This window comes from Perca fluviatilis, chromosome 17 (genome assembly GCF_010015445.1).
Source record: "Perca fluviatilis chromosome 17, GENO_Pfluv_1.0, whole genome shotgun sequence".
Taxonomy (NCBI): Eukaryota; Metazoa; Chordata; class Actinopteri; order Perciformes; family Percidae; genus Perca; species Perca fluviatilis.
In genome coordinates, this window is record NC_053128.1 from 14209941 (window position 1) to 14233346 (window position 23406).

Sequence of the window (23406 nt, forward strand, 5' to 3'; positions counted from 1 at the left end):
AGTGTGAGTCACTCCAGTGCTATTTACAAAAGTCAGATTAGAGTACATGTCCTTAATAGTACTTCTTTTTTTTTTAAAACAAGACACCGAATCCATCATATCTTCATATTTCCAATGAACTTAGTCTATTATAAAAACAAATACGTATTCTGTGTGTGTTTTCCATGCAAAGCTTTCCCAAAGAGAAGCATGTTATCACTAGTTTTTCCTGTGGAGGCAGCAGCAGTCCAGTCGCTGATATCTAACACCACAGTTCACAGACTGCAGGTCAGGTTACTGCAGTCGCAGCCTCTTCATTATTTAGACGTGCTCCTTTCTCCCCGTTTTCTTCTTTACTGGTTCCTGCTAATCATTTCAAATTCTCGGATATTCTGAGCCAATACAATTTAATTCATGAAGATATTCTAAAGGTTTGGATTTTTCAAGATATTTTCTTCCATACAAAAAATAAACAAAAGCTTTCCCACTCTCTGAGTGCTGCACCTAATCCATTATGTTTTAAAAGTATATAATTACCTGTTGGTCATGGGGTGATTTGAAACATTTACATACACACAAATTGTGTTGTGGCACATATATGCGTCAATATATATCTGGAATCTTGTTTGAAGTGGACTTAAAATAACAAATAATGTATTTCGAGTACATGTAGGCTAATGCCTGGAAAGGCTTTTTTTGTTGTCTTTGATTACTGAACGGGCTGAGACCTACTTTTACAAGTTACATAAAACCTAAAGGGGGTTATGTAATTGTCACACAATTGTCAAGTTTGAAGTGAGTGTTTTATGTGTTCAAGTACTCAGCTCTTAAAATGTAAATCCCCGTTGTCAGCAGATGGACGGCCTGTTGCAGGTCATTAACATGATTCTGACTTTTAGATGTGTTCCATTGACCGATGATTGCACTCAGCTGTTTGAGATTAACACACAGAAGTGTTTAAGACATATCTTTTATTAAAATTCAATCTTTCACAGTGCATGGCAAACAGAGGCTGGCATAGTATAAGGAGTCACAATTGACAAAAATAAGTCAGTCAAGAACTGAGAAAGTTGCCTATGTCTCACTATGAATTGTTAACTGCCTTGAGCCGTAACAAAATCACAAAGGTGTGCGGAGCAGTTAAAGAGGGGTCAGTGTTAAAAACAATAGTTTGCATGCATGGCCTTGGAAGCTTACAGTGCCTTTAGTCACATTTACAAAATGGCAGTGTGATCTAACAGCTGACGTACATGGCTTTTGAGAATGAACACATCAACTCTGTACAGTTACAGTATTGTGGGTGGGAGGTGTCAGTTACCAGTTACACTACACTTACTTTTTTGAGCTAACTTTAAATTCAGCTACATTGAATCTTTTACAGTAAATGCGCAACACGTCAGTCTATGTTTCACTTCCTTGTTCAGCCACAGTTCCAAAATTATAATACATCACAGCTATAGAAGTTAAAACCAGTGTTTTGAGGAATCTGTCAGGCTGTTACAATAGTTGTATATCTTTCCACAAGGAAACCAAAGGTGGTCGTGCTCATGTCATACCACGTCACGCCTCCTAGGTAGCTGGGTAACGTTTTCAGTACATTGTTACTACAACAAATATGTGTTTGGTTCAAGTTAGTTCAGTGAAATGGCTTAAATATAATGTCCGTTATGCATTTCCTACAAAAAAGGAACAATTTCTTCAACAAATGTCCATACTTTCGTCCTCTTTTTAGTTTACAGCAGGTCAGATGTGCCTGAGATGACTACAGATGTGCCCTGGAGAGTACGTGCATGCTATTTATACACTTAAACTAAAAATACACCTCTAAGGCACAGTTTTCCTTTGGATTACTTCCATCAAACCCAGTACTGGTTGTCTTTAAGATTCGGAGTAAGGGACCTAGATCTCAGAGAGGTCTTGAAACCTGCAGTGACGTTATCTCTTTCGTTATTGTTATCACCTCTAATATTCCCATCACCACCTGCTCCATCAGCTTCAAATGGCCCCCAGAAGGTCATCCCAGGGGCCAGACTCCTTCTGGGATTTCTGAGTACCCTGGGTGAGGAAGGGCAGCTTACAGAGCCCAGCGGGGTGACCACCACGGAGGGCATGGCCACGCTGCGCTCCGCCCGGCCCAGGTAAGGGCTGTCCTCAGTGGGTAACGCCACTGCGGCGAGCTGCTGGAGGAGCCGCAGCCGCGCCTGTTTCTCCTTGCGGCGGCGGAACACCAGAATCAGAATAACGAGGATTATGATGAGGAACAAACAGGCCAGCAGCGGCAGGATAATATGGAGAGGGTCGGAGGCGGGGCGAGGGAGCACCTCAACGTGGACCGGGTGTATGTCCGGAGGGATCGCTGGGCCGTGCCTGTCTGAGACAGAGGGGGTGTGGGGTTGTGGGGCATGACTATGACTCCCTGCTCCCTCTGCACCACTCCCCGATCTTCCTCCGTGACTCCCACTGCGTGTGTGGTTCCCCCAGCGGCTGTGAGGCCTCAACTTGTGCTGAGTCCTGTTGTGGCTCTTATGTGATGAAATGTGGGGGGGCAAACCCACCCCAACCTCGCTGAGCGTCGTGGAACCCCCTCGCCCACTTCCTCTTCCGGTGGTAGTCTTATTGTGTGTCGGAAGACGGGTTGTCGTGTGTTCGTGACTTGCACCCTCCGTATTTAAACTGCTCGGACCATGATGCATCTGGTGGTGGGGAAAGATGGTGAAGTGAAGCTCGCCCTTCGCTGGCTGGACGTTTCCAGCCTTCAGCAGGAAGATGAAAGAGTCATTGAGAGGTGTGGCGGGGGCGTGGCCTCGAGCTGTTATGAGTGCTGAGTTGTTGTCATGCAGCCGGCTGTCGCCATCACTGAGAGTCTCCTCGATGGCGACGCGGCCTTGCACCACATCTCTGAACGTAAACGACGTCAGGACCTGTGACGCTCGGTTAGGGTCATAGGTCATCTGCACACATGCACACACAGACACAGCAGAAGAGACAGTGAACTGAAATTAGATGATTAGATTACTAGTAGTCTCGCTTTTGCCAGACCTTCCTGCACAGCGCTGCGGAGGAGGGTCTGGCTAGTCCACACAGCATTCCGGGATGGGAGAAAAACGTGCTCTGGTTTACTGGCATTTCTTTAAACCAATCACAATTGTCATGGGCGGCGCTAAGCGACGGACAGAGCCACGGTGCTGCTGCAAAATAGCCGCGGGAAGGAACTTGTTTTGGTGGAACGTGTGTACGTTCAAAAGTTGTTTTAGTCGTGCAACAGAAAACTCTGATTGGACAGATAGTCTAGCTAGCTGTCTGGATTTACCCTGCAGAGATCTGAGGAGCAGTTAACCATAGTCCTCAGGAATCGATCGGAGTTTAAAATGCCAACACAAAGAAAGCGGAAGGTGACGGACATTCGGCCGAAAAGAGTGACATCCGGCGGAATTTCCGGCTGGCAACAGAGCAATGCCGGAAGTGGAGCATCGTGGATATAGACTTTTTCTTACTATTTGATTATTGATTGCATCCGTACTCAGTATGGTATGTTTGGTTAAACTTTTATCATAAAATGAACAGCTTTACCTTGACTAGTTTTCCATGTTTTGGTGGAGACAGAACCTCAAAGACCGGGTCGGCTCGGCTGATTCTCGCCAGCTCGGAGGCGTCGATCATGGCTTTCCCCAGTTTCACCGCGATACCACTGGGCACTCTCACTGGCTCCCTCAGGTAGATCAGAGGGCGCACAGTTACATTCACCGTCTGCGCCGTTACGTTTCCATAGGCCACACCGGGGGACGAGGCTGACACTGAGACTTGGAAGCTGTCCTCGGATTCGCTGAAATCAGTCATGTGATAGACCACGCGGCCAAACTGCAGGTCCTCGTGGCAGAAGGTTGTGACTTCCTGGTCGTTGATAGCAATGCGCCCGTGGCGGGGGTGTGTGGTGACCGTGTAGGTGATGACGGCCTGCGTGCGACTGTTGGTTTGAGCTGCAAACTGGTTGGTTGTCAGGATCACAGCGGTCCTGCCTTGAACCAGTGACAGGCCAGTGTTGTTAACCATGGAGACAGAGGGCTTCATCACCTCCAAACTAAACAGCTTGTAGAGCGGACGATGATGACCGTCGGTTACGTTAAAGTAGAAAACACCTGTTGAGGGCTCTCCCTGGCAGAGGGAACACAGGAAGGAAGGATAAAAGAAAAGTACCACAAAAAATGTAATAGCACACTAAAAGACTTCAACACATATAATGGAAATCAATGGCTATCTGAAAGTCAGGATAAGTAAATAAAAAATAAAAAAACTTAGGTTATGGTTAACTTAGTCTCGCATTGACAGACCTTCCTCCACAGCGCTGCGGAGGAAGGTCTGGCTTGTCCGGCATTCCGCGATGGGAGAAAAACGTGCCCTGGTTTATTGGCATTTCTTTAAACCAATCCCAATCGTCTTGGGCGGCGCAACGGCGCCTCTGCAGAATAGCCGCGGGAAGGAACTTGTTTTGGTGGACCATGAGTATGTTCAAAAGTTGTTTTAGTAGTGCAAAATAAAACTCAGATTGGACAGATAGTCTAGCTAGCTGTCTGGATTTACCCTGCAGAGATCTGAGGAGCAGTTAACCATAGTCCTCAGAAATCGTTAAGAATGCCAACACAAAGAAAGCGGAAGGTAATTACGGAAATCCGGCCGAAATGAGGGACATCCGGTGGAACCCCCCCCCGCCCCCCCCAATTTGCAGGATTTAAACATCAGTGGAAGCAATGCTCTTTTTTCTACAAGAAAATACTTATGCTATCAAATTCTGTTACACAATTATATAATCACATACAAATTACACACATATGGGCTTCAAATGGACAACCCCAAAAAAATTCACCTGCTGTATAAAGTGCAGCCGGCCGTGGTTGACGTCGTACTGGGTGAAGGAGGTCACCGGCTCCGGTCGTTCCCCTAGCGTCAGGTAGCCGTTGTTGGGCTTACTGATCACAAGGTAGTGCAGCTCCTCTGGAGGGGTGTCATGATCCTCGACCTGGACGTGTAGATGGACAGGATTGCATTCTATAAGACTAAAAAGTAACGTTCACCCAAAGTAAAACATTCATGTTCAAGTATTGTTCCTGCTGGTCTAATACATCTCAAAAGGAGGAATACTGAGGATCTTCTTATACCACCATTAATAAGAAAAGGCTTCTGTTATATGTATACACTTAAAGGTATTGTGGAGGATTTTCTTTTTCCGGGTGGATCATCAAGACTATTGGTCCTCCTAGTTGTCAATCATTCTGGCGCTATGTTTACGTAAGGCCGTCGTACGTGCTCGTCCCTAGGGTAGTTTTCGCTTTCTGCGCATGAATACTTTCAGGTGTATATGTGTGGTGAGCAACGAGTGTCTACGAAAGGTATGACAAGAAGAGAAAGGCCTCTGAAGAAAGAAACAAGACCGGAGTGTTTTTGGGAGAATGTTTCACACGCTGGCGTGCGCTAAAAGCACAGGTTGGGCTCTCCACTGATGCCTCAGTCGCAAAGTTTCTACTCGACAGGTAAAGTTTGGCATGCTATTTGGAGAAATCCATTTAAAATCACTGCTAGTGAAAGTTGATGTAAGCTATGATTAGCGATGCTAGCCCTGGCACAAGTCACGCACCGCACAGACACGGTAAACATCTCAATTTGTGAAAAAGTGCAAATCTTCTTTTGGAAAGTAGGCTTGTATGAACCATGCCGACAGCAACTTGTAAACAGTGCACTCTCGTGCACACGTTTAATAGGCGTTACGTCTCGGGAGCAGGTAGAGTGTTGCGCATGTGCGTTTTTTCAAAAAGTGGAGAGGGCGGATCTTTTCTAAAATTCGGGAAAATCCTCCACTATACCTTTAATCGTGTATACACTTAAAATAGCACTTTGCGTAGAGTAAAATGTAAAAGTTTGTTTCCAACGATCGTTAAATAATTGTGAAAATCAGAATGTCAATACTGATTATTTAAAACATTTTGAACCATAACTGCACAGGCCCGAACCACAGCTTCACATGCTCTCTTATTACTGGCCCACCTGCAGGTAGTCTGGTCCTAGTACGACCCTCTCTCCGACTACCACCTTCATACTCCGCGCTCTGCTCCTGATGAGTGGCGGCTGGTCGTTGACCGGCGTCACGGCGATGCTGAACGTCTCCGTCACTGCTAGCCTGTCCTCGGCACGCCGAGGAGAAACAACATCTAATGGCGAAGGGGAGGATGATAAGGCTGAATAAAGATGGGAAAAGGACGAGGAATCGGAGGAAAAGGCAGACAAGGAAGAGGAGGAGAGATCCAAAGGAGCCACCCAGGCCCGGAAAGTGAAGCTGTCGCTCGTCGTCTCCGAGTCGTCGTGGACGTATGTGATGCCAAACTTGTTTAGGGTGACCTGGGAGAAATCAGGCTGGTTCCTGTGAAAAGACGAATATAAAAAAAATCTGTACTATTATTTGCATGTATTATTTACTTCATATTTGCAAGGTTGTCTGGTAGTGTTTGGTGGAGTTTTTTGTTGAAGTCAGCAGTGAATTTTCAACACGAATATCAATCAATATATCCTTTTTTTTTAATCATAATTAGACCATGTGATATATGCAGGTTCCCCTGAAGTGTCTGTGTTGTTGTGTCTGTGCCTTGGATTTGGTATGACTCATTTTGAGTTGAGTGTTCAGAAGCCAAGCACCTGGTGAGGTTATGTCCTCGTATAGACAGAGTCCCGTGGTGCGGCAGGGAAATCACACGATACAGGATTTGGTGGGCTTTCCGGTGGGGCTCTGGAACCTTCCCAAGGAGATTGGAGGCATCGAGTTTTGACCTGTCAATCGTCACCCTGCCTCCCTCGGCCACCACAGCACCTGAATGACACATACAAACACCTTGGTTCGTCCTTTTTAACTTATAGTCTCTCTGGTACAATAAATATCAAAAAAGAAAGGGAGATTTTTGCACACAGTGGCACAGTACCTGCGTTGTTCAGTAGTCTGGTCTTGTGTTGAGCTCTGTCGTGATGTTTGTTCGCCTGGTAGGAGATTAGGATGGTGAAGATGTGCGGAGGAAGGAAAGCAGGAGGGGAGGACACGGTGAAAGAGAACGAGTCTGCTGCCGACCATCCCACCGACTGTGGCTTGTTCTGATCGTACAAGATAACTCCATCCTTCACCTGAGAGACGAAGAAATGACAAAAGAGGAAAGGGCATTGTTTCATTTGAGAAATAAACAAAAGGCTTTCTTTTTGGAGCAAAACTAAACATACATACATGTGTACATACAACAACACACACACACATACAGGCACAGTTCCCTACCATGCTTTGTGTGAATGTGGAAATGTTTCGTGTAGAGTTGTCGGGCATACGTCGGACCAGGCTGCCAAGTTTAGGAGGAGTGGTCACTGCAAACACCACCGAGGGGTTTCTTCTGATGTCGCTGACATCGTTGGTAGTGGCCTGAAGCTCCAGGTCAGAGATTGGGGTCACAGAGCCTTTAAAAGGTGAAAAAAAAATGGGCAGATGGGCTAAGAGCAAGTAAAAAATTGAATAGGTAAGGTGAGTGACTATTTTTCTTAAAAGCATTGAAAAAAACTAAATGTTCCATACTATCGAACTATAGAATATCAGCTTCACTTGTGTAACTTTGACCAGAGAGACTACTGATTAAGTGAGTATGCTTACAAGTTAGAACCACTTAATTCTTGAATACAATGGGAAGTGGCCTGGCACTGACTGGGCACAGACGTATTGTAGTCTGTTTGCGTAGGCAGAAACATAACGCAGCAACATAATACTTAGACCAGTGATGCCACCCAGTGCCATTGTTATAAAACTGCACTACATTTACTGTAGTGTTGTATCTAACTTACGTCACTAACACAGTGCTCATGATTTCTCAGCACATTTGAGCTTTATACAGACTTTAACCTTATAGGCCCTTCAGATACCACAGTAGCTTTCCTTTTCAGATTCCATTTGATCAATAATCACAGGAGGAATGAGGCTACAAAAACTTCAAACATTAAAACATTAAAAAAAAAAAAATGTGGAAGAAAACTGGAAACAATAAATACATTGATGATAATACATTTCTATCTAATAAATCTTCCAATGACCCTGAAGAGTGGTCCAAATCCCTAGGTTTTCAAGTGATAGATTCACAGGCTGGTATCACCAGTTTAGATAAAAAAAGAAAAAAGAAAAACGCATGCACTGTACTTGGGCAGGAAAATGCCAGCCTAAGAGCCTCTCCTACCACCAGTCACTATAATTTAGTGCAGAGTGTCGCACCAGGTTTTGGATTGTAAAACCATACCTGGGTAGACCTCCATGGGATGATTTCTCTGCAGGGTGAGGGCCAGAGAGTAGGCAGTTGTGCTGAAGATCCGGCGAGGGGTAAAGTTCACGCCGTCGTTCACCTGGAAGTGAAAGCCACCCGATGAAGCACCTACACAAGACAGACAACAGAGTTTTTTTTTTGTTTTTTTTTTCATTTATTCCAGACTAATCAATTGTTCTAAAAGTTTAGAGAAAGATACTACAAATAGCAAAATATACTCACCGCTGTGCACGAACATCAGTTGTCTGGTTTCTATGTGATTCTGGGTGAAGTTCAGGATGTGTCTGGAGGGAGCGCTCTTCAGGGCCAGGTGGCCGTTGCTGGGTGGTGTGACGATGAACTCCAGCCCCTCAGACTCAGGAGTGTCCAAGTCCTCTGCTCGGAGATCATCTCTGGTGATTTCTGTCACTGAACCCACCCACACCTGAGGAAAACGAGACAGGAAGGCTATTAACTTTAGCTAGCCTAGTAAAAGAGTAGTTTTCACTTTTAACGTTTTGGGAAATTTACTTTTCCCCTTTGGTGCGAGTTACATGAGAAGATCAAACGTACGCTAATGAGCTATTAGCTTAGCTTAGCTGAGTTTATCGTAGCGTAAAGACTGGAAACGGGGAAACAGCTAGCCTGGCATGGTCGAAAGGTAAAGAAATCTGCCTACTAGCCCCTCTAATTTTTTACAAATTGACACATTTTATTTTGTTGGTTTAATCTGTACACAAGCAGAAATGTAGGCTACAATCAACAAGTTGTAGTTTTACTTTATGCTAAACTAAGCTAAGCTAATCGCCTGCTGGCTTTATACAGTAGTTTCATATTTATCATACAGACATGAAAGTAGTATCGATCTTCTCATCTAAACTCTATTTAAAAAGCAAATAAAAGCAATTCCCATAAACTACTCTTTTAACTTTAGGTTGTTGTAATAATAGCTTCAAGCTTGCACATATTTTCAGTAGCCAATTAAAACTACAATAACCGTAATAATAAAAACAACAAAATAATACCAAGGCTATTACCAATATCGATATATGTGAGAGTTGAAAAGATTTGATGAAAATGTATCCTCCAATATGATTATTTTTTACATAAACACAAACAAATACACTTGATAAGGATACCTTAAATATCTGGTAATATCTTTATTGGTCTAGTTTGACATTTTTCCCAATTAAAGGTTTGCCATTTGAGAACTCCCTAATCATGTATATTTCCTATTTTGACCAAAAACATGGAAATAATCCTAACCAGCCTCTCTTTACTCAGAAAAGGCGATGCCCTCGTTTGGGCTGAAAACAATCATGAAGTCTACTTCTCATGTGTATATATCGTCACTCCCCACCTTCAGACCCTTATTGGTTGTAACAACAGGAGTCTCATCATTGACAGGTATGACACTGATGTGAGCGGTGCAGGGCAGACTGTGCTTCCTGATTTCCGTCTGATTAGCCACAATGGTAAAGTTGTCTCTCAGTGTGTCGCTGCCGTCATGGATATAGGAAATGTACTCACGTTCCACCTGGAGAGTGCAAAATATCATTCTTGTGCATTGCTAATGAACAAACATGTATTGGATCACACATAAACACTCTGTACAGCATGAATCTTCCTAATTACCCCTTTTTTTAAACAAAACAAAGGTCCAAACCAAAATTTCAAAGTTTGTATGTGTGCTCAGTCAAACCTCAGTGTGAGTGAAAGCAGTGATGGGCATTCCCGGGATCCGGCTGTGCTCCAAGTGTCCATGTCGCGGTGGAACGATGACCTGGTACAGGAAGTTCATCCCTGAGAAGTGACGATTGGCCACCTTGATGATGTCGGAAGTCAGCGGCAGGGACGACCCTTCATCAAGGGTCAAGTCAGACACCTACAGACCAGATCACAGTAGGCTACTGATTGACGGGTTGAAGAAGTTGGCTAACTGATCAATTGATTTGGTTGGGAAAATGAGTTTCTCTCCATTTCATGCAATTCTTTTCTTTTCCTCTTTTCCGAGGTACTCTAACATCGAGACATTCATTCTGTACCTGTAGAGGGAGCAGCATTGGGATGATGTCAATCTCCAGCCTGATAGGTCCGACCATTGTGAGCCCGTTGGTGGCCTCCAATAGAACAGAGTCGTTGGTGTGTCCTGCAGCCTGCTGATGGTAGATGATCATTCCCTGGTTCAGGTCCTCCTGGGTGAAGGAATTAGTTGGCTGCTCTGTGAAGTCCTGCATGGAGGAACGGAGCAGACAAACTCATCAAGGGCTGTTTCTGTGTGAAATCTTTAAAGCAACACTAAAGCACTTTTCCGCTTCGGTGCCCCTACAGCACGTGTCAAACTGAAATCCGGCCCCTTGCAAATTCTGATCCGGCCCGCATATCAATTTAGGTTCACAATAAATTTTGGCCCACCTAATTGTGTGCCAAACCAAAAACATGGGAAATGTTTTTCAACTTGCAATTATTTAACACTCAAAGCAGAATTTGGCGACTTTGAGACTCAGAAATTGCCCCAGAACCAGAGAGTTTGCATATTCAGGCTGTGAAATAGGTTGTTGTAAGTCAGCTGTGTGGTAGCCTGCTTAGAAAATGTAATCTTTGTTTTGCTTGATTTGCTAAATTCTAGGATGGCTTTGGAACGTTTTTGCTCACTTTTTCAGGGCTTTATGTGGACCAAACTGTAAGTGAGAAGACTATATGAGATATGCAATAACTGAGTCAAAGATATTTTACTTTTTTTATGAAATAAAAGCATGTCAATAAACTATACATGTCTGGCCCTTGATGTGATTCTCTTTTTCCAGTGTGGCCCTTAGTGAAATTGAGTTTGACACCCCTGCCCTACAGGTTGGAAGTGGAATTGTCCATTTCCGCTGTCGTAATGATCGGGTAGCGGATCTGTAGTTCGAATGAGACATAATGAAACATTACGACAGCGGTAATGGACAATTCCGCTTCCAACCTGTAGGGGGACCGAAGCGGAAAAGTGCTTTAGTGTTGCTTTAACATTTTAAAGCTGCGTGGTGCAACTTTTGTGGGCCAGTTTTGCTTTTACTTTGATAGATCAAAGTGGAAAGTCACAGAATATATGAATGAGTAAGAAGGCTGTAAAATGAGACTCCTTTTCTTGGTTCTATAGTCATGGTAAAGTCACTGAATGTGAAAGGGTCACGGGTCACTTATATATAGTCTCTAATTATAAGCCAACTCTGCATTGCCCTTTGCGCTACAGGGCTTTTTGGTTTGTGGCCTGCAAATTACGTTTGGAAAGAAAACGTCTTACTTAATTAGTTTAACAGTCACAGTTAAATGTAGGATAGTGTGGGTTTGGTTTGATCAGATTTGATTTACAATGCTGGCATTATCAGCAAACAACTCCACAACTGTCACCACATTGTGATTCAAATGTTGCTACTCTGATTGGTGCACAGAAACATGTGAGATCACATTTACCAACTGAGCACTACCCACTTTAACCGAAGAGAGAAAAGCGAGGACTAAAACATAAATGCAGAAATCTTTCATGTAAAATAACAAGTTTGCAAATAGCTGGTGAACATAGTGGGGCACGTTTAAACCTACAGTGGGCTGTACTCGATAGAGGCGCTGCTGTTCTCCTTTGTTGTTCTTGTGCTTGTCGTTGGGGGGAATCCTCTGAAGGAAGCCCAGGGCAGGGTGACTTTGGACAGTAAAAACTATCTCTGAGGGCTGGCTGTCCTCATGAACCACCTGTTCAAACAAACAGAACAAATTTGTTTAAATATGGAAAATTTGTGACAGTTTGTCGAAGTTATTGTCAATCATCATTCGGGGAGAAATAATTGCTTTGAAGGGTTAACTTGGATAATCTACAGTATGACGAACAAAGCATAGGGTTAACAGACATAAAATGCCCACAATATGATCACAGTTACAGACAATAAACAATAAACCTTGATAAACTGCAAAGCCCTAGATGCAAGTAACTTGTATGGCAATATCAGAAAAGAAATACAGGCCATAAAGTGACCACCTGGTAACCAAGTAGCCGATGAGTCATATATGTACGGTTATTTGCTTACCTCTAAGTGCTCCTTGCTAATGGAGACATTCTGTCCCTCCGCCACTACCACTGGACGGTTACTTACGACCGTTGGCGGCCTCTGGTGACTTTCCAGGTAGATTTTTACCATCACTCCGATGTCCAAATGTACCTCCCTTCTCTCTCTGTCCATTACTCCATCTTTGCTCTTCTCCTTTGCTCTTGCCGTCACATTGAACCCATCTGACAACTCATGGCTGCCGTCATGGCGATACGCCAGGCGCCCTGCCACCAAATCTTGCTGGGTGAATATTGAAATTGGATTTGCGCCTGTTACAGTCTCACAACTGCCATTATTAAAGCACAGCACGCCGTGTTTAGGTGGAAGGAAGACCTCAAATGTCACTTCCTGTGGGTCTCGGATGTCAAGGTTGCTGAAGATGCTGAGGTTAGCAGAGGTGATGGTTGTGAGCCCACCTCGCTGGACCATGAGGCCTGTGTTGTTCTCAACCTGAAGGTAAGGATCCTGCGCCATCACCTGCATCAGCCAGTTACACAACAGAGAGAGAAAATTAGTTATCTACAGCAGCAGTCAGCGAACACATTGCTATCATCCCTTTTTTCACATTAAAAGTAAAATGCCTTATGATACCAGAAAATAATTTGTAGAAGGATCTTTAATTACCATTTAAATGAAACCATCACACACAACCACTAATAAATGACACCAAAATATAAATACAAAACATCCTTAATGATGATTGCTCCTACTACACATACTTTTTGACCTATTCTCATTATTTCAATGGCTAATCAACTGTGAAATTGACTTAAAATCAGTGTAAAATATAAATAAATAAACCCCTAAATACATCATGTGTGAAGATGTTATAATCACCTCCAGCAGCGTTGAAACGTAATGTTTCCCATCTGATACGAAAAGCACAAAACGGCCAAAACTCACTCCTCTGTGGACAAACAACACTTTTTTCTGAGAGGAGAGAAAATGAGAGAATACAAGACAGAAGAGGAAAAAGCATCAGCAAGCTTTTAATAAAAAATAACATTTCCAAACATTTCCAAACTGAAGAAACACCAGTATTACTCTTTATGTTCAACAGAGTCTCTTTAGGTAAAAGGCTGCTGGACTTGCTGTTTTAAAGTGATTGTTGGATATTCAGCAGAGTCTGAAACCCCCTCCATCTTAACCTTTCTAACAGTGGAACTGGGGGGCTGCGTCCAACAATTTTTGCAACTTTCCAAAACCGATAATCGGACAGGCATGGCCACTTCATGCAGCAATTGGCCAGGTGTGCAGAGGTGGGAAACTATGAAGGATTGTTTCATTCTTCACACAACTGCTTCATCGCTTTTTGTGTGTACAACCAGGTGCAACACATGAATACCTACGAATAGGACAGACGGCCCGAAAGTGTGTGCCCTTATCCCCATTTGTATTATTGTAAAAGGACAACATTTCCTGTGAACTAGTTCGCTCATGAGTGTTACTGGAAAGCTGCAGGGCTTTCAACCTTTTTTTTTTTCAGTCAGAAACTGTAGATCACATGACGGTCGCTGTAGCTATGACAGAAACATCTGAGGACTAACCTTTGGCTTTGTGATTCTAAATAGTCTTCTAACATCTGGATGATCAATCATTTTCAAAGATAAACTGTGCTGACCTGCTGGAGGTCCCGTTGTGTGAACTCGTACAGCTTGTGACCAGTATCGCTGGCCAGCACCAGCTCTCCCATGGGAATCCCCCTCCGCGTGTACACCAACCAATTGTCCTGAAAGTCTGAGTCATCGTCCCGGTAACGAATGTCAGTCAACGTCACCAACCTCTGCCCATTGCGCGCGACATGGAAAACTTTATCCACAACCCTGACGGGTCTCTGATCGTTGACGAGCTGCACAGAGATATTAAAGGTGTGCTCTACTATGTTTCTATCCTCCTTCTTGCTGGTGCGTTTGTGCGGTTTGTAAACCATAATGTGAAAAGTGAAGGAATCCTGCTTGGTCTCGCTGTCATCGTGAACGTACATGATCCTCTCCTCAATGATATCCTGATTGGTGAATGTCACAATGCTGTCGTTAATGGAAGTTGAGTTGGAAAGGTTGATCCTCCTTATCTGCCCGTGCCTAGGGCTCGCCGTAATGCTGTAGTGGACCTCCTGGTTACTTGCTGTGTGGGTGAACAGGATTTCTTTGTTGATGACTTTACTTCCTCCTTCCAGGGTTGAAAGGCCTTTGTTTACAACGGTGATGACGGTTGACTCGGCATGGATGTTTATTCTAAAGTCGTAAGTTGTTGAGTTGGCATGCGTTGAAAACACCTGAAAGCTGAACGTGTCTCTTGTGTCATCGTGCGGCATGTTGAGGAGCTCGTACTTCATCAAGCCATCTGTGATATTCTTTTGGCTGAAGGTTGAGTTCCTTACTAGAACTTTGTTGTCCAGGAATAGTTGCCCTTTATTTGGCACTGATAGGAGCCTAAAATAGAGGTCACTCTCATTAAGTTTAACACCTTTAGAAATCACATGGAGGTCCTCAGGAGTGACAGCAGCAGTCTGAACACCGTTGACTTCCATCTTGCTGCGTGTGACCTTAAACTGGATCCAGTGTACCCTGATTGGGAAAACGACTTCCTCTGTAGCCATGGAACCGATGCTGATCTTACATTTGAAGTAATCAGTGATGTTGTTCCGAGTCTGAAGGCCGTGGTAAGTGCTGAGGTATCGGATCCGTTCTTTTTCGAGAAGCTTCTGAGAGAAGGATGTTGTCCGTTTCCAGTCGCCACTTGAGTGCAACCGCTGGAGCTCACCATATTGTGGCAACTCTGTAACGTCATATTGGATTTTCACTGCCTGATCATCCACATTAACTTGTACTGCAAGGTGAATGGTTGTGATGATGGAAGCCCCGCCTTGGTTCACCTCCAGTCCAGTGCAATTCACCAGTTTGTGTTCGAGTGGCACCGCCATAATCCTCAAAACTACTGTGTTGCTCAACTGTGGAATGGAGACAAAACACCAGTAAACACCAGAGGTGAGGATAACAGATGAGATGAAGGGAGAATAAACAAGGGAGGATGCAACAGAAGATGATGAGAGGAGAATGAAGATATTAGAACAGGAGCAGATGGTTTATCAGTAGTCCACTGTTGTAACATCTAATTTAATGGCAACATGTAAAATGTGTTTGTGTGTGCAATAAAACAATCATCGACAAGTCAACGAGACCAAGAGGCTACAGCAATGCCAGTGGCTCTGTGAGGCTGTACCGAGGCACAGCAGTTGAGCTGATGGGAGTGTCATTAGTTTTGCAGGCAAGTATTGGACAAAAAATATTGACCTGATGATGGCAATATATGGAACGTTAATGGAACACTTAAGTGATTACAATTCATCCTGAGGGGAATGCGAATGTACCAAATTTAATGGCAATCCATTCAATAGTTGTCAAGACATTTCACTTAACCCACAAATGTCAACCTCATGGTGGTGCTAGAGGAAAAGCCAAGGGATCACTGAAGTCATTTGGATTCATCATCTCATAAACATGAATGTCGGTACAAAAAGTTGTGGCAATCCATCCAGTAGATGTTGAGATATTTCATTGGTTTAGTGAAAACTTTGACCTGCTGGTGGCGCTAGATAAAAAAGTCAGAGGATCACCAAAGTGTATCCTCTGGACACCTGTACTAAACTGTATAGCAATCTGTCCAAAACTTGTTGAGATATTTCAGTCTGAACTAAAGTCATTTACCAACCAACCAACTATCCAACCGACTAATAGACCGATAGACCAAAAGACGGTAGCGTGGCTAAAAAAGCTCCAACTCTATATCTCACATCCTTTATGTCACAGTTAATGGGTTTATTGCATCTTGGGCACATAATACATTACTTACCTTCAGGCCGTCGCTGACTCTGAGTGCCAGCCGAGAGTTGGGGACCCCAGTGTGGACAAAGCTGATCTTACCCCCCTCCAGATCATTGAGAGAGAACAAGTTAATGGCCCTGGAAGATAGATGCAATCCTGTCAAGTTCTATGTCCTGTTTCCTAACGCTGCTTGTTAGGGTTTGGGCTAGCCCTAATCCTAACTCTGATTTGAAACATTAACCCCTCTAATTGCTGCTAGCATGAATTTTGGCTACATAGCCAGGTGCAAAAAGTTAACAAAAGTGTTTTAGACTGAATGTGGAATATGACTAGCATTATCTCTATTCCATTGTTGGCCCAGTATTTATAGATGCTGATGATATTATTTGCTAACACAAAGAATTGGTTAGTTTAGCTAGTTATGTACCAGCAGATTCAACAAGCAGTTACAGAGAGACACAATCTACAATTAGCTTTTGTTCCACTAGCATGATTTTCACAATGTATTCTTGCATAAAATATTTTGTTTTATCTGCACAAAGATTGTATTATTTTAATTAACATTTAACAACCAATAGACCTCTATGATGATTGCTTGTAAGAAGATTTGCAAGGCACTAAAGCCGCCCAAGCCATAGCACCAACCTGCCAGGGTAATCATGGTGCTCAAGATGTCCAGCCTCAGTGTTGAGGTTTCCCAGGGAGCTGAACACCAGCTCTGCAGGACTGCTGTCAGGGTCTGACACCCTCACCACATCTGAAGTCAGCTGAGGACATTGTGGTTGTATTAATTTTCATTTTAAACTCAACACGCTTTTCACATAGCATCCAAGCGCTCTGCTTCACCTACCTGTCGTTTGGACTTCTCCAGCAGAGTGAAAAGGTTTCCCTCCGGCAGGCTGAGCACAGGCGCATCATTAGCAGGACTGATGCTGATATCAAATCGATGCAGGCGGTTGCTCTTCAGAAATACAGGAAGCTTCGTCTTACTGCTGGAGAAGACCGAAAACATGAAGAAGTCATATTGGTCCTCTGACCCACTGTGAACGTACATCACCCGACCCTGCCACAGGTCCAGCATACTGAAAGTCCGGTCGACCTCTTCTGCTCCTATCGTGATAGTCCTTTCCTGCCCCTCGCCCAGCATTCCATCGGGGTCAGGACTGAGGTCCAGCCGGAGCTGGCCGTGGACAGGCTGACCCTCAATGCGGAACATCAACTGGGATGGATGAATGCCCAATTTCCGAAAATCCAGATTCACCTGGAAGGGAGTGCAAATAGAAACTGACTTATATATTGGTGAAAATTACATAAGTCCACGTTATTTTTTACTGACATTTATGCACATAACCTGTCAAATAACTAAAATTGAAAACTAGAAAAACAGATCAGCAGGAGACAACCAGTCTTACCCTAATGTGTTTGGGCTCCAGTGATGCCCAGCCTCCCTCCACAACTTCTAGCTTTCTCAGCATCAGAAAGTTAGGGTTCTTTTTATTGTTGGTAATTGGTCGTGTGGTTGTAACATCAAACTCAGGACGATTTGTTGGGCTAGTGGTGGCCAGTGCATTTGTCGCTTGCCCTGTATTACAACCCACAGTGATGTCCTTGGTTATGGCAGCATGAGGAAGGCCTGTTCTTTGAGTATTCACCCTAATTTCTCGGAGGCAGCCTTTAAAGGAGCCTCCTTGCCCAGCCATTTGCCCCCCAGACACAACGGACATCAGCCCAGCTCGCCGTGCCTCTCCCTGGGCTTCTTCGTCCAGTCCTCCCAGGAAGAGAGGCCCTTTGAGCTGAATAGCCTGGAGCTCCAGACTCAGGGTGGCCTTGATCAACTCCTCACCCACCTTCAACTGGACGCTGTTGGGAAGCAGGTGCAGCTGGATGGGGTACCAGGTATGGTTGCTGTGAACATGTGTTAGAGAACGCAGCTCAGTCTTACTGCCCTCTCCGTTTCCTACTGTTGCCACCAGGTTACCATCTTTGATCTCTATGGCAACAAACCCTCCCTGGTTACCAGAGCTAAACAGGACCACGCCATCTTCTTCTCTTGCAGAGGGGTACAATTCACATTCAAACACCCCCTCCTGTGGCCCCTCCCAAGGCGGGAGAGTGATAAATGCTTTAGAGCTGAAAAAGCTGACAGAATCTTCTTCTGTTGCAGAAAATTGTGGATTACAGCCCAGAGATACCTCGTGCACGCTCTTGTACCCAGAATAGGGCCTTAGGCTGGACAACAGGTTATGTTCATTGAACACAACTTCATCTACGCATCCTCTAAACCCGGTGGAGATGTTAAAAAGGTATGGGTGGTTCAGTCCAGCTGCCCCGCCAACAAAAAGCCCATTCTCGACACTGAGCTCCAGATCTGGTCCTGGCATACGGAGGCTGGTATGAAAGTTTCGGTCTAGGGTCATGTTGACATTATGGCGGTTGTGGGTCAGCTCTATGGAGTGCCACGCCAGGTCGCTAAGATGGATGCCCTTTTCTGAGTGTAGTAAACGCTCACCTGAGCCCAGGTCCAGACGTACCTGAGGGATGAAGGGGGGAGGGAAGAAGGAAAAGAAGGTGATAACCATACACATGCAATGCAAGACTTTCTATTTTTTTCTATGCCAAAATACAAACTTTCATCAGTAAGACAAAGTGTTGCAAGAAAAGCAAAAAGCAGGCATAACATGGGGATGAAATCTTGAATGTGCACTAATAAAACAGAATCAGGGGAGCTGTTAATGGAAGATTAAAGAATTATTCTACACAAATGCAACCAAACTCTTTCAGGAGCAGCTCCCCTTGCAATGTACTTGGAGTTTTCATTAAACTATTGCGGTCTTCTCTCTAAACCTTGGTCATGAAGGAACTTGTTCTGAAAGTGCCAGGGGGTTATTTGTTTTCTCTCTGCGAGCAATCCGACACCAAGCTGAGTGGGTTCAGACTTCTCTCTGTCTCTCCTCAGGATAGTAAACGTAATTATATGAGCCAAAATGACTCAAGGGAGAAATATTTTTCTCTTCTTTTGAAAGTGTGAGGCATTTACTTTGACTCATTTGTAATCATATTACTTAAATCCAAATGCTCTTTCCCTGGCCAAAAAGAAAACTGTCATAACATTTGTGTTCTTTAAAATTAACAATAAACCAGCTTTGCTTGTTGCTTGTGCTTCAGCCTACCTGCAGGCGCCCAGAGATCAGCTCCAGCAGCAAGAAGTCTCTGCGTCCAGCTGCCAGAAAGAGCATCCCCGCCTGACTGGAGGTTCGAAATCGTACATGGAGCAACGTCTGAATGGACGCCTCCACTGTCCGCAGGTGGATGTAGCCATCACCGTAGAACGACACTACAACAATGGACAAGAAGACAAGTAATGCAGAGCTACGCTGGAGATTTGTTCCATGTTTTTACTCATTTAATAACATTCTTAGTTATAGCTGTATACTTAAAACACCTAACAAATGAAATAAACATGTGGTGATGAAAGGCATTCTCCCAGCAAAGGCTATCCCATTAATCTGTATTGACTGGCTTGTCAATGCGGTGTCTACTCTGAACTTTACACCTGCTATCTGAATTTAATCAATGACAACTAATGCATTCTGGAGTGGGTCATCCTGAAATGCTCTGATGCTAATTAGACTTCACTGTTGACCTAAATGACGCAGATTGGACATTTAGTTGTACAAACATTACTAAATGACAGAGCTGCTCTGAAAGCGCAATGCCATTAGTTGGTGTACAGCGTGTTTTTTTTTTTTTTTCCCCATCACATGTGACTAACGAATTGGGAACCCAGGATCCAAATATAAATAAAAATGTGTGAAGGACTACTATTTAAATTAATTAATTTATGACCATGATATTGATATTCTATTGTTATTACATCCTCATGCCAGATATTAACTATGCAGCTATGTGGCCAGTTTGAACTTGAACAGCTATGCAAACATCAGCATGCTAACATGCTCACAATAACAATGCTAACATGTAGAAGTTTATCAGGTATACTGTTTATCATGGTCACCATCTTAGTTTAGCGTGTGAGCATGCTAACATTTGCTAATTAGCACTAAACACAATATCCTCTTTCAAATGGGTTTCATGTTCTTAGCAATGTTTTTCCCTAGGTCAAATTAATGTTCAATGTAGATCCCTGGGTCAATATGTGAAATCACCCACCTACAGCTTACAGCCTACTACGTACTCTTTGAAATTTACGCCTTCATATTTGCAGGCAAGACAGTTTTCTTGACTGGAGACATTGATTTCTGGCTGAACAAATTTTGACCATTCAAACTGCATTTGAAATGCCCAGCTCCCATCATTTCTTTGCTATTTGAACTGTAGCCCTTACCAAAAAACTCAACACAAGGCTAGACTAGGCCCTTGGGAACATAGGACCCTGGTAACATAGGGATGACCCCGATGTCATTAGTCCTGCAGGTATTAAAAACCAGGTCATAAACCATAAGTATTTTGACCTGGTTATGACACTAGATTAAATACTAAGGGATCATCGAAGTTATTACAATCAACCTTATCCTGAGTAAAACATAAATGTCTGTTCTAAACAAACACAAATGTCAACAGTCTCATAGTGTTGGTAGAGGCAAAAATAAGGGGTCTCCACAATCATTAGCATACATTATCTGGGAACCACGTCTCATGTCTATATAAATTTGAATGGCAAACTATCTAATAGTGGTCGATATATTCTGTTCATTGTCAGGCCTAGAGTCACGCGGTGGCAGGCTTTCATCTAAAGCCTTGTACAAATTAGGTTCAACTGATCAACACTTTTTATTCTAGGTGTTTATAATTGTCTTTATATGTAATTGCAATGTACTTGTTTTTAGTAGTGAGGCCAGTGTACCAACCGGTAAAAAAAAAAAAGGGTAAAACAGTCTTGATTTGAATCGATTTGACCTACAAAGCAGCTGTATAGGAGCACTCTGTTAACATGACATGTCAGTTTGTGGAAAAAGAAACACACAGTAGGGGTCAACAGAGAGATGGAGGGAGGGAGAGAGAGAGTGTGTGTGTGTGTGCTCTTTAAACATTACAGCAGTGTGGAATGGCAGTGAGACTAAACACAAGATAGAAATTAAAGTAGTTCAGTGATTCTAATAAATAAGCAGAACCACAAAAAAAAAAAAAAAAGCGTTTCATACAACAGACTCTTTCTTCACTTATCACAATGAAAGGGGCTAAATCTGCCTGAGGGGGTGAAAACCCGAAGCCGAAACTTTATATGAATGAATTACTCACAAAAGCTGCTGTGTACAGCCATAGACAGTAAAAAAAAAATACACAAGGTGTACAGCTCGACAATTCTACAGTGTATTTACATGACAGCCAATCATTCACCACATCACACAGAAAAAGTCTAGCAGCAACACAAGCTAGACTTTTACCTGTAGGGAAATTATAACCAATTAGCATTTAACATAGTGTTCATTCTCTTAATATTTTCTGGCAGGTCGTTAAAGCATCTGCCAGGTTGGCCCACATTGCTGATTCATTCATAAAGTTACAGTTTTTGTGACTGACTTTAAGTAAAACAATTTGGGGTAAGCTTTTTGACTAATGTTAGGATAAATCATTTTACATTAACATCCATTATGAAAAACAGACTCCTTTTTGTACAAATAAGTATAAATTTACTTTTAAAAACAAATATAAAATAATGATATTTTACATCTGGTCTTCTGTGTTCCAAATGTTTTCATATTTTATCCTTCGTATATATATATATATATATATATATATATATATACACACATATATATATATATATACATATATATATATATGTCTTATTATTCACTTGCCTTTTAATCCCTTCGCAACGCTGGTTGTTAAATGCACTGCCTGCTAAAAAAATATTTTATTATCAGGACTATAATTACAGTATGTGTTATAACACTGGTCCCACTGAGAAGTTCTCAGTCAGCAGGCTGGCCCAGCATGTCACCTTGCATTAGGCTTATAAGCCTGCTGTTAGTATACCCCGTGCCTGTCTAGCTCTCTCTAATCTGCCTCTATGATACAAGTGAACACTGGATTATTAGTAATCTTCCTTGAATGTGAATGCAGGTCTGTAATGCACTGTCAGGAGCAGGTGTGAGGAGACATGTATGATCATCTGAGGCAATGAAATGCTACTCCTGCACATGCAGCAACTTGTGTTAGGAAATGTTTAGTGGCAGTTATTTAGATTTGATTAAGTGAGACAATGTCCACTTACAGATCGCTGTGTGGAAACAAATTTAGAAACAAATGAATACTGATTTTGCAATTTGTGCCATAGGAAAATTATCTTATTAACCAAACTTTGAACTGTCTAGGAGGGCATTTAGTAAGCAGTGTGACATCAGATCAGGTACCCATGACCCTGTGCAACTGAAGGCATCCATATAATCCCGTATCCATCAGCATATTGCCATATGTCTACAGACAATATTAGACTGGATTAAACATTAAGCTACCAACTGTCATAGACACATTTGAACTTAATCATCTACAACAATACCATTATCTCCTGTGTTGACTGATTAAATCAGAATCAGAAAAGGATATATTGCCAAGTAAGTAACACTTGGAATTTGCCTTGGTAAATGGTGCATACATAAACATATTAAAAGGAAATAAACAATAAATGTAAAAGAAACAATGACATAAACAATATATACAATAAGAACATAAGGCTGTATGGTTTAGTGCAGGATGAGCAAAGATGTTCAGTATGAGCAAAAGTTAAGTACAGTACCCTATAGTGTGCAATGGACAGGTGGGGAAAAACTATAGTTGTATGTGCTTTTTTTTTTTTTTTACAGCATTACCAGTCACATCATTTTTTACAGTGCTAGCAGTTATATCATAGCAATGCAACAAATCGTTCAACTACAATGCTGTAGCATAATCATTCTCAGTTGTAACTTTTGCATCACAGTTAAGAGGAAAAGTAATGTCTCTTCTGCAGTGCCTTACCTCCATAAACGTGTCCTGCAGAAATAAGCAAGAGCAGAAACAGGTCAGCCACAAAACTTCCCATTGTTAATTAGGCCTTTATAATTTAACTTGCGTTTAATGAAGAGCAACATCTGGCTGCTTGACTGTGCTGTCCATTGTCTTTACTGCACAGCACCGACCCTCATTTCTACTACTGACAAGTTCCAGACAGCCTGTACTTGCTTTGCTGGTTGTAGCTTACAGCCTTTA

At 42.9% G+C, this 23406-nt stretch overlaps 1 protein-coding gene across 1 annotated transcript; it reads right to left on the reverse strand.

The window, feature by feature from the left end:
- Positions 1-933: 933 nt before the first annotated feature.
- LOC120545456 (chondroitin sulfate proteoglycan 4-like) lies at positions 934-23406 on the reverse strand. Its single transcript, XM_039779784.1, has 22 exons — positions 23176-23406; positions 19365-19528; positions 17607-18725; positions 17045-17455; positions 16840-16961; positions 16223-16331; positions 13992-15320; positions 13208-13300; positions 12350-12847; positions 11871-12017; positions 10331-10516; positions 9988-10170; positions 9646-9822; positions 8529-8730; positions 8283-8414; positions 7283-7458; positions 6942-7137; positions 6661-6832; positions 6016-6388; positions 4841-4993; positions 3550-4131; positions 934-2930 (listed from the first exon to the last, which is right to left on the reverse strand). Exons 1-22 carry the CDS (start codon positions 23237-23239, stop codon positions 1836-1838), a joined length of 7683 nt encoding a protein of 2560 aa, XP_039635718.1. The 5' UTR covers positions 23240-23406; the 3' UTR covers positions 934-1835.

Bases quoted from the DNA above. Each gene is read 5' to 3' on its own strand.
- LOC120545456 (XM_039779784.1), bottom strand. From the start codon at position 23,239: ATGGGAAGTTTTGTGGCTGACCTGTTTCTGCTCTTGCTTATTTCTGCA. The intron at 13,301-13,991 runs GTCAGCACAGTT...CTCTCCTCTCAG, and splicing joins CACAACGGGACCTCCAGCAG to AAAAAAGTGTTGTTTGTCCA. The intron at 9,823-9,987 runs GTTTGACTGAGC...TGCACTCTCCAG, and splicing joins CTGCTTTCACTCACACTGAG to GTGGAACGTGAGTACATTTC.